Here is a 12,365-nt window from a genome sequence, read left to right on the forward strand (position 1 = left end):
GTTTTCTTATTTCCATTATTGCAGTCTGGCAATAATATGATGTAGCTAGCTCATGGGTAGACCGGTGGATCTCACTGTAAGATTTTTGCTTTTCTCTTGTTTTTAGTAAGAAAACACAGTGGTAAAGTGGGGTTTATATTTTTTGGTAAAGTAATCAGGAGAAATGGATAGATATAGTTTCTTAATTACTAGTCACTCACTAGTTAATCTAATTAAAACAATATAGAATGTAGTGTAGGTATTGTTCTCTCTGAGTGTGACAGTAATGCTGTACTTTCAGAGGTAGTTAAAATAATTATTATATATTAAGAGAAGTACAAAATTTTGTTCTGAAAGGTAGGAGCTGGTATACTACACACAAAATACACACTACTGTCAATATTAATTTTGCGTTTTCTTCCATCTAAACTTTTCACTTAAGAGATATCTTCAACTTATTGTTCAAAATTTTCTGTAACTGGCTGTGCACCACTGGCTCATGCCTGAAATCCTAGCTACTTGGGAGGCTGTGATCAGGAGGATTGTGGTTCAAGGCCAGTCCAGATAAATACTCCATGAGACCCTATTCCAAAATAAGAAGAGCAAAATGTATTAGAGGTTTGACTCAAGCAGTACAGCGCCTAGTTTGCCATTGCACATTCAAACTCTATTCCTACCAAAAAAATTTTTTTCCTGTAACTGGCAAATGATAGTTTATATATGCTCATAGTACAAATGTAGTTATAACATTTGCTGAGAATTAATCCATTCTAAGTAAAAAAATCACTAAAAATTTCTTCTTTCTTTGATTATTTTATTAATTCATTTTTATCCATCCATTAAATTTTTATCATATGTCTGTTGCACTTCAGATATTGTCATAGATGGAGAGTTTGAGTAAAAAAAAAGTGACTAAGACTTATCTCCTGTTCTGCATGAATTCAAACTCTATAGCAGCATATTCTTGGTAAGATTTTATAGAAAGGCAATTAACTATATAATACTTGCTGACTGTTTTCTTTGTCTTAGGAACTGCTCTCAGCCACCCAGAATACGATATGAGTAAGACTTGAATAGAGTTCCTACTTTCACAAGGCATGTAGCAGGTATACACACATCCATACTCAGAGGCACACTGTATACACACAAATCATGCACTACACACTTAAATACATACACATACAAGTACATGCATATATAACAGTGCACTTACATACACTTAACCACATGTTTGCCATTTGGAAACGTGTTGTGGTATCTTTTTGTTCTTTTAAATCAACAAGTTCATTGACAGGAGAGTGATTTCAGGAATCAGGCATCAACCAACATCATTAACTCGAAGCTGGATTTTTCTCTGGTCTGGTTTCCTCTGTTATTCACAAGGGAACACCAGGATCTGCCAGTTAGCCTGATGACAGCTATGGAGTTTTTGTGTATCTTGTGTGGAGGACAAGAATGGATCTCATGAATATTAAATGACACATATGTCTCATGTATAATTTGTGTATCATGAATATTTAGTGCTTTAGGTGCCTGATAAGTATTTAGTACCTTATGAATATTAGGTGCCTCATGGTCCTTCCATTTGTTTCTCTTTTTACACATACAAGTTCTTCCTTTCTCTAATGTGTTTCATTACTTATTTATGCCTAATGCATCTTATGAGTTTCATCCATCCCATTTATTTTTGTCTTACTGAGCAGAATTTCTTGTCCTGTTGAGCAGAATTGAATTTTCTCAAATGTACATTACATCTGTCCAGTTAAAAAGCTCTATGAATCTAGTGCCCAGAATCTTCAAGGAAAAGTACTTTTCCTGTTCTAGGTTTTAAGTCAGAACTTTTCATAAAAACTTGAGTATATTAAAACTCAAAAATGAACCAAAATTCTTTGGAAACGCATATTCTTGAAAAATTTATTCATATTAGTTTATGGCTTTGTTTAACACTCTACTGCGAAGCTTGTGGGAGGAGAGACAATGTTTCTTTCTGACCTAAGGATTTAGAACTTGAACTTGCCAGTTTCACTTTTCTAGCTATTAAATATCTTTGGTATATTTACAATTTAAAGTTATGGCACAAAGAAATGTTATTTTGATTGATAAAGTGGCAGATTAAATAGATTTTGGCTGACTAAGAATCTTTACTTCATTTGGACCATGTGTTGGATCCCCATGGAACCTCCAGGCTGTTGAGTAATCTAGGGCTATGTTAGAATGTTAGCAGTAGTTCATGGACTTACTTCTATTTCTGTGTGCATAGTTCCCCTTATCAACAAGGGGTGTGTCTAAAGCCCCCAGTGGATGCCTGAAACTGTGCATAGAATAGTGCCCCACTTATACTCTTGTTTTTTCTTATATGTGTATAAAAACTGTGACAAAGTTTATAAGTAAAAGATTAAAAATAACTAATAAATGCCAATAATTATGAAAAAAATGAAAGTTACATAACTGTAACTTAAAATATCTTAATGTATTGTTCTTACCCTTCTTGTGATGAAGTGAGATGACAGTATGTCTGCATGATGAGATTGAGGTGAATGACATTGGTGTTGTGACATAGGCTACAGAAATACCCCAAACAGTTGATCTGATAATCTAGACAGTTATTCAGTGACTAATGGGCAAGTAGCATATACAGTGTGGATACTCTGGGAAAAGGAATGATTTCTGTCCTGGATGGAATGGAGTAAGTTGTCACAAGATTTCATCAAGCCGTTCAGAATGCAGGCAATTTAAAACTTATGAGATGTTTATTTCTGAAATTTTTCATTTAACATTTCCAGGCCATGGTTGCCCTTTGGCAACTGAAACCACAGAAGGCAAAACCTCATTTAAGGAGGAACTAGTGTATGAAAAGAAGTTCATTCCATTCCATGGTTAGTTGGGAAGGGCCTAAGAGTTTAGTGTCTTATCTGCAACCTTCAGAGAGAATCTCACATGATTGTTTGAGCAGTGAACGTAGAACAGACACAAGAGCCACCAGAGGTGGTAATCAAAGTGGTTTATGTATATAAGTACTTTTCCAGTGTGATTTACACCAAAATAAACTTGATTAAGTTGGACAATGACAAAATAATACATACTATATATATTTTATTATCCTCTTAAAACATGGAAATATTGCTCTTCCTGTAAGCGGCCAGAGGTAACCTGTGAAAATGGTTCGCTACTCTCTTGACCCAGAAAACCCTACAAAATCATGCAAGTCAAGAGGTTCAAATCTTCGTGTTCACTTTAAGAACACTCGAGAAACTGCCCAGGCCATCAAGGGTATGCATATTCGAAAAGCCACCAAGTATTTGAAAGATGTCACCTTGAAGAAACAGTGTGTGCCATTCCAGCGTTACAATGGTGGAGTTGGTAGATGTGCCCAGGCCAAACAGTGGGGCTGGACACAGGGTCGGTGGCCCAAAAAGAGTGCTGAATTTTTGCTGCACATGCTTAAAAATGCAGAGAGTAACGCTGAACTTCAGGGTTTAGATGTAGAATCCCTGGTCATTGAACACATCCAGGTGAACAAAGCACCCAAAATGCGCCGCCTACTTACAGAGCCCATGGCCGGATCAACCCCTACATGAGCTCTCCCTGCCACATTGAGATGATCCTCACTGAAAAGGAACGGATTGTTCCCAAACCAGAAGAGGAGGTTGCACAGAAGAAAAAGATATCCCAGAAGAAACTGAAGAAACAAAAACTTATGGCACGGGAATAAATAAAATAATAAAATAAATGCAAATTAAAAAAAAAACCATGGAACTATTCATTGATTCACTCACACACCCCCTACCGTTTTTGTTTTTGCTTTTTGTCTGTGGAGCCGAGGCCTTTCTGGATAGGGATTAATTAGAAACATTCATGTATTTTGATATTATTTAACAAACAGATTTGGGAACAAATACTTGATTCCAGGTAATAGTGTGGGAACCCATTCCCACACTCCTGTGTAGGCTTCCCCTCTTTGTTCTTTCATGGTTCACTTCCCTACCTGTCCCACTGGGGACATTTTGCCTAAGTGACTTTCATTCCAGCAATTGTCCCAGGATCTGCTTCTGGTGAAATCCAATCTGAACCATATGGGTAGAAATTATCCTAACCCGTATGCTACTTAAGGTAGGGAGGTTCAGTAATGTTCAAAGCACTTGGTAGAGCTAATCAGTTGTGTTGTGTTGTGTACAGATTTTGTTCCCATCCCTCACCTATTTGTAATTCTTTCCAGAAAATCTAAAATTTTATTCATATGGAATTAGTAATAAGCAGCCATTGTCCAGTTGGATTATGGATGGTATGTTATTAGTCTGTCTCTGCTGAATTTATTGTCAGAAGGTTGAGTGTGGAGCAGAAAACCTGATCTTAATGGACTTAGAAGTGTTGGATAGGGTTTTTTCCTAAGGAGAAAATAATCTTTTACATATAGAATTGGCTAAGACCAACATAGCTGCTGACTGGGAACTAAGTGCTAGTCCCTTCTTGGCAATGTGCACTCCTGGCTTGGTCTGTAAGCAGGGACCATGATATCTCTGATCAGGTTGAATAGACTGCTTGCTTGTGCTAAGGAATTGTGCTGCCCACTGTGGGCTTCCATCCTGGAGTGCTCTGTCTATGGAATGACTTGTTATAAAGAAGTCTATTAAAAACAAGTCTATTCATTTTAGTGTATCTCTTAAAATTTCTACATAATCAAAGAATTTTGATTTCTTCCATTCCAGTAACTGGTGAAAAATTTAATGTGCATGGAGGAAGACTGATAGTTTTCTTATAAAGGTAGATGTTTTGGGAAGTGAGTAGATTTTCCTCTTATTTGAAAGCAAGAAGCCTGGGAAACCAGACTCAAAAAAGATTTCTTTACTGCAATATACAGCCTAATGGAAAGTGCTACCAGTGTCTCTAATAAAAGTGACTTTACTCATCTTAGCATTTAAGATTCTTTCTTGTTGTTTCCAATCCCTTGATGTAGTTTTTATAGAATTTTAGATGATCTTTTAGGAAGGGGTAACTGCCTGTCAAATAATCCACAGACAGAAAATGAGATTGTTCAGAGGGCTGGAATGCAATCATGTTCCCTATATTTTGGAATCAGAGGGAAATATTTTACTTTAACACTGATGCAAAAATGAGTTGGGTTTTAAAAAACTGATTTTTTGACCAAAGATGTGCTCTCTGATACAAATAGGCTTGCCTTTTCTAAACTTTGGCTCTTTGTTACTAGTTCATTTCTCCCTTCTTTGAAAGGTCTGAATAGACACTCCTCATCTTTTTGAAATAGCTCTTGTTAGTCACACCTGGCTCAACATCATTTTGCTTCATATCTGCTCAGCATCATGTATGTCTGCTCTTTAACATTGGTCTAGATGCTGTTGAGTCATAACAAGATAAGCAACACTAGGAAGAAGCCAGTCCAGTGTGGTCTTCTTTGTGAGATGCTATCTATGGTCAAGACTGAAAAGCACATCTGTTTTACCTGGTGTATGCATGGAAAAACTGTCTTAGACTATTTGGACTGCTATAACAAAATATCAAGAAACTAGGTGGCTTATAAACAACAGAAATTTATTTCTCTCAGTTCTGGAGACTGAGAAACCCAAGATCAAGGGACTGTAAGATTCAGTGAAACAGGAATCATTCTGTTGCATAGACTGTACTTTCTTGCTGTCACCTCAGCTGATGGAAGTGGTAAGAGGTCTCTCTGGGCCTCCTTTACAGTGGTACTAATCCCTTTCATGATTAGTACCTTGCAAAGTCCCTGCCTTCCATACCATCACCTCAGTGGTTAGGATTTCAACATATGAGTTTTGGGGGGTCACAGATAAGCAGACCATAGCGGGGAAGTTAAACTTAACTGGTAGGAGGTTCAGGACATGCAGTGAGAAACTTTTCTGTGTTAAATGCTCTGAATATTAGACAGAAGTAGTGATTTTAGGAAGGCCAATGTTTCCTCAGGAGTTCACTTTGCAGACACCCAGTTTTCCCCAACATATATCCTGCCTCCATGGACTGTCAAGTAAACAAATTGCTGTAGATTCTTCTTGTACCTGTTTCTGTTTATAGCCTGTGCCACCAAGTTTCCTTCATTTAACAACCACATATAAAGAAACATTTAGCAATGTTTCTCAGAAGGTGATATTTACTGTTTTTCTAGAGTGTACAGAAGATATTTTCCAGAATGTGACAAATTTTTGTATTTTTTCCATACCTTTTATAGATGTGATTTTATAGTCTCTTCAGCTTCTTTCTGGGATGAAAATTTCTGCAAAAGATTTTATTAGAGGAAACATATCCGTCTTATTCATTATATTAATTGTCCCTATCAGTACACAGTCCTTTCTTTATGTGTTCATGAGAAGTAGATGGCATATTCCATATGAAGCTGAATGTTAGTTTTAAAATCAGGACAATATTTCTGTCTTGTCTTTTATTTTGGGGATAGTGGTGGTGAAGTTTGGGGACAAGTTTTGAGTTAGTATCTTTAGAGAATAGTCTGAATTGACATAGAGTTTTTGTCTTAAGACAAAGAATTAACAGCAACAACAAAACCTCCAAATTTTCTTCTACTTCCTGTCCTGTGTCTCTCATTCCCACCCAGCAAAGGTTTGAACACAGTACTGAGGAAATGTCAGTTGTCTGGCCAGGTTAACATCTTCTTTAAAAAATTCTCAGACCCTTCTTTCATTTCAGGAGCAGGAGAGGAATGAGTAAGGGAGACTTTTTGTTATGGGAATGTTTCTTCATAAACTGTAGCCACCTGATTGTCCCCAAACAATACTTCTACTCTGACCTGTGCACTTTTGTTTTCTTTCACAAAATCTGTTTGAAGATGGGTGGGGTAACCTGTGTTTCTCTTTTTTTTGTTATTTGATACATTTTGGAAGTTTTGGACAAAGATTGCTATGCATCCCACTGACACGCAAGTTAGTGCTTCCTGGTTGTTGATGGGGAACTTTTTGTTCCCCCTTTTGCCCTGGTCACCTCAGATGGTGTATGAGGGGGGCTTCTTGTAGTTCACGCAGGTCTGTTGTGAGAAGTTGACTCATAGCTCTTGCAGTTACAATAGGCATGTAATATGGCACCCTATTTTTCAAAATCATTTTTTGTTGGCTTGTGTTTATACTTGTGAAGGTGCTTATTTGGGAGCTCCCTTGCTGTAGAGTTCTGTTTATAGCCACTGAGTAGGTACAGTTAAGCTGACTGCTCTTTATGTGTTAAGGGACAGGGCCAGGAATGGAGAGATTTAGGAGTGTAGAGGGAGTTTTGAAGGGCCTGCTAGAAGGTAAGCATTTTTGCTTGGATTTGGGCAAGATACACTGTTTTGTACATTTATTTGGACTGTGTTAATTTCAAAATAGCCTTTGGAAATCAGATTTTAAAAAACTGTCTTTAATTAGATCTGTGAACAAATACAGATTCATATTATTTTCTCAGAAACAGACACTATAAAATACGATTAGATGTATAATGAAAACTATTAACTGGTTTTACTTTTGTAAAAAACAGTTAACTTTTATTAAGGGTGTTTTCAAAGTAATAAGTTCACATCCCAAGAAAATTTAGGAAATAAAATGTAATATAATCATACTTTTACCTATCATAGACATTTTGACCTTTTGATGAATGTCCCTAATTTTGTGTGTATATTTAAAGAAATATTATTATAATCATATGAAATATATAATTGTGTGAGCAATATTTTCTTATTTATTCTGTAGATTATTATAATAATATTTTTTTCCTTACTGCTCAGATTTGAAAATCATCAAAATAGTGTTTTCAAGTGCCTTAAAATGTTTGATTAAGTGCCTGCGAAATTTTAATTCTCATATTGTTTTTTCTAATTTTTGCTTATTATATATTTTACTTAGATGAACATTTTTGTGCCAAAAGTTTTTTCCTTTTTCTTTTGTCATTTGAATTTTATTTTTAGGGGCTAGCTTCCTAGAAATAAAATTACTGGGCCAAGCACGTGAAAATTAGTTATTCTTTATATAGACAAGTCACTCACCAAAATGATTGTATGAATTTATACTTCTGTCATTTATACTTCTGTCATTGTGTTCCTTATTACTAATACTTATGAAATTACTGAGTTTATATGAATTGTAATATAAGTCCTTACCCTGAGATACAGTCTTGGAATTTTCTAGGCAAATAGACCATTTATAAAAGGATGGATTCAAGTATTGTATCTGACATATCAGAGGTCAAGAATTTATTTTCAAATATTTCTGAAGTTAACCTGAATAGATTGTGTTAGGCATCTTTCTATTGCTGGAACAAAATACTTGAGTTAAAAAACTTAAAATTCGTAAAGTTTTCATTTTATCATTCATGATACACATTTATAATACTTTGACCTCTGTATTATGGACAGTTATCTCTGTATGTTTAAAAATTCTTTGTTATTAATCTATTTTTATCATTTTTATCTTATAAAGTTTAATAAGAGTTCATTCATAAATATTTGCTATGTGAAGAAAGAATGTGTATCTGTTGGAAAGTTCTATGCACATCTGTTGATTTGACCTTATTGATAAGAAGGGATATTTTTAGCCTTCTAAATTCTTTTTATTTTTTTGTCTTGATCAGTTTGCCTCCTTGAAGGTGTGTTAACTCCTTCAAGTGCAATTGTTGGTTTATCTACTTTTCTTCATAATTTATCTTTCTTCATCATACAGGGAGATGCATATTTGTCTTTCTTTTTGATCTCTCTTAGCATATGTAATATTCACATCATTTACTTATGTTGTTTAGCAGCTTAGTTATTTTTCCATTATCAAAATTAATAATAAAATATTGATTATCCTCTCATGTAAAAAAAAAAGTTGGAAAGTTTTGACTCCTGGTTTCAGTCCATGGTTGCTTAGCCCCCTTGCCTGTGTTAAGGTAGAACACCATGGCAGAAGCATATGCTAGCCAGGAAACAGAGTGAGAGGAGGGGCTGGAGTCCCAATATCCCTTTCAAGAGCATTTTGGGCAAGTGACCTAACTTCTTTTATCAGGCCCCGCTCTTAAAAGATTCTACCATGTCCCAATAGCACCATCAGTTTGGGACTAAAACTTTAACTCATGGGCCTTTGGAGAGCACTTAAGATCCAAAACATACTATAGATTTAACAAAACCAAAAAGATAATTCAAAGAAGTTTTTCACTGTATGTTTCAGGGTAGGTGTCTCAGAATCCAAACTTGGTAGAGCACTAACTATCATCTGTCAGGAAAAGAAACTTTCATTAAATTTTTAGGAAGGCTTGAGTATTTTGAGACTCATGAATAATCTAGGCCTAAGACATTCAAGTTCCTTAAATTTAAGGAGAAAAATGAGTTTCAACTTTCCAAAGTAAACATTTAGAGTACAAAAAGCAGCTGATAGGAACTGTCCAAGAAAATTAACATGTATAGGTCCACTATGTGATTAGAGCAGATTTATTTTAATGAAGAGAGAATTTGACTCAGAAACCAAAGTTACAGTTCTGGAAATAAGAATGAAGCTATGGTTTAGAATATGACTAGTGTGTTTGCACCATAAATATACACATGCATTTCTTCAGAGAAATTGAGGTAACAGTATCTGTTCATAACTTTTATCCTGGGCCAAAGACTATTACCTTAAAATTACTCTTCAGGCATTGTTTGAGATGAAAACCACATTTAAAGGTGGTTTTCTGCCTGTTGATGAAAAAAGGAATTCATGTTAACACACCAAGAACTTTAAATGGACTAAATTATAATCAGATGTTAGATTTAGATCAGGCTTAACAAAACAAATGATTCTTTTCAGAGATTAAAATTGATGGCTTAGCTCTTACTGCCTCTATCTTTTTTCAAACTAAACATCTTGAAAGGAGGGGCTCTGAATAATTTTATAGAAGTAGGCTTGTGATTTATCAGCAGCAAACTGCTGAGTTTAAGAAATAAGAGCTCCCCTAAATGTTTTTCTAGGCCTTTTGAGTGGAAATGCCTGGATTTATAGTAACTTGATGATGCAAAACCACAATTTTCAGGTTGAGCAGAACCTGTTGGGATGGTAGGCCAGGTCCCCTCCAAAAGCACTTCAGCTTTTAGAATCATTCCGTATACCTGTAGATCGTAGACTCAGTCTTCCTGAGTGGAGGAAGAAGTTCTCTCCTTTCACTGGACATCTGCTGATTCTCTCAGCACCTCGCACCTCTTCTGAGATACAGCGTGAGGCAATCTTGGCTCTGCAGGCGCTGAGGGGAACGTTTACAAAGGGGTGGAAACAGTTTTAATGTTAAAATGTAACTGATGGTTTCTACCATTAGTTCTTAAAAGCAGCCTCTCTGTGTTGTAATGAATTATGCTAAGCACCCAGAGCACTGGCATGGCCTTAATGCCTACAGTGATTTATGTTGTTAAGTTTAAACTCCTTCCCTGCCTCACAATCTCTGTTTCTCTCTAGTTTTGGGGTTCAGATAAACTGTGGGATAGATGGAAGTGGACAAGTCGTTAAGATTATAGAAAGTACCTTGACTGAGTGTTTGGAAATAAAAGCAGTGAGTTTACCATGTGACTCCAGTGATGTCACAAAGCTTGAGACTTAGTTTTATGTAACAATTACCTGGTATGTTTGAAAAAATGCAGATTCCTGGGTTTCCACAAATATTAAGATTCACTGGGCTCTGTGAGTTGGGCCAAAGAATATGATTTTTTTTCATATCCCTCTCCCAGTGTATCTTCAAGTCAGTATGTCTGCAGTCCTCTGGAGAATTGTATTAGTGGCTGTGCTTGTTAAGCAGCCCTATGACATTTGAGCTAGTTAGGAGTGTCCAGTGATAAAAGATAAATTTCATGATATAGTTTAACTTTTGAACAACTTAAAGAGCATAAAAGTCTATGCAGAGGGATTATTTCATAGCTCACAGGTTACTTTTTTGGTGAAAGAGAAAGTATATAGATTGTATATTGACAGAGGTAGAATTATCCTCACAGTAGACATCTGATCTTCTATAAAAGTTCTTATTAGGAGTGGGACTCCAAAAGTCATAAAGGAATCAGTAGAAAGTCAACAAATAAGTACTCATTAATTACTTAATGAGTGACTTAATTATAAATAAATAAGTAACTTAGTGCTTAATAAGTAACCACTGAACAATTAATATTTAAAATATTACCAATATTTGGTAGGCTTGTGGATTTTTTCACATAAACTCAGTTATATGTATCTGTTATATGCAAGGGTCCCTCTTCTTTTACTGCTGTACAGATATCTGCCCACTGCCTTCCCAACTGTTTGACCTTTTTCTATTTCTGCTTTCTGGTTGGAGTCTGCCTTGCTAAGAAGACTTCAGACTGTCCTCAGTTTGTTGCTCCTTGGGCACCCACTTAATACCACTGTTATCCCTAATTTCCCTAGTGTGGTCTGCCCAGCCCTGCTGGGTTGAGGCAGACAGGGGGCCTCCTGAGCCTACTGCTGCTGTCTTGAGGAGTACAGTGATGAGTTAACATCTTCTCTCTGTTGTTCCAAAGTCTATCTGATATTTAGAGCATTCAACTTTTAAAAAGCCTTTAAAAGTGAAGTATAAGTGTTAAATACTATCATTTTCATACTAAAAAATCATGGTGAATTTTAGCTCCACCTTACATTCAGAAGATGTTATAATGATGCCTTAGTTGGTTTGGGCTGCAGTAACAGAATATCATAGATTGGGTAGCCTATAAATAAGAGAAAGTTATTTTTAGAATTCAGGAGCTGGGAGAATACAAGCTCAGCGTGCCAGCAGATTTGGTGTTTGATGAGGTCCCACTTGCTCACAGTACCTTCTACCTGGGTCCTCACATGTGGAAGGGGTGAGGCATCTCTCTAGGTTCTCTTTTGTAAGAGCACTAATCCTGCTCACTAGGTTTCCACCCTCATGATATAACCTCTTCTCAAAGGCCCCGCATCCTAATATTATCACTTTAGGCATTAAGATTTCAACATTTGACTTTCTTGGGTAAACATTTAGAGCCAAACATGGTGTTAGGCTAGATTATCACACTTTCCTTTTTTATTCTCTGTGGTATGAGTACTGAGTTAAATTGGCTAGTATGTTAAAAATTATCATCAGATATACATACTTAGTTTAAAAATAGAATACAGTAAGCCCACTTTATTCATGGATTTATTACATATGGTTTTGATTAAGCATGGTCAAAAATAATAAATGAAAGAGATCAAAGAAATTTCCAAAACAAAATTTTTTAATTCCCGTGTGTGCCTTATGCAGTTGATATGACAAGCTCTATCAGTCCCATGTCATTAGCTGAGTAAATCATTGTGTGACTTTGTGAGTGTTTCCTTGCCCATCATTTTGTGGAAAGCCTCCTCCCCAAAAGCAAATGATCCCTCAAAAGGAAGGTAAAATTGAATGTACTTGACTGAAGTGAAAGAGTGAAAATT

General features: G+C 36.0%; 1 protein-coding gene across 5 annotated transcripts in view; it reads left to right on the top strand.

Moving 5' to 3' along the window:
• Positions 1-12,365, top strand: part of Bicc1 (BicC family RNA binding protein 1) — a 262,071-nt gene that overhangs the window by 56,082 nt on the left and 193,624 nt on the right. Inside the window, exon 1 of one of the 5 annotated variants that reach the window (XM_074078896.1) lies at positions 3,076-7,243. The exons of the other annotated variants lie outside the window; for them this stretch is intronic. Within the exon in view, the coding sequence (XP_073934997.1) occupies positions 7,195-7,243 (49 nt within the window). The 5' untranslated portion in view covers positions 3,076-7,194. Of the gene's footprint in view, positions 1-3,075; positions 7,244-12,365 lie in introns of those variants that run through there. 5 annotated transcript variants of the gene reach the window in all.

Source organism: Castor canadensis, chromosome 7 (genome assembly GCF_047511655.1).
Source record: "Castor canadensis chromosome 7, mCasCan1.hap1v2, whole genome shotgun sequence".
Lineage (NCBI taxonomy): Eukaryota > Metazoa > Chordata > Mammalia > Rodentia > Castoridae > Castor > Castor canadensis.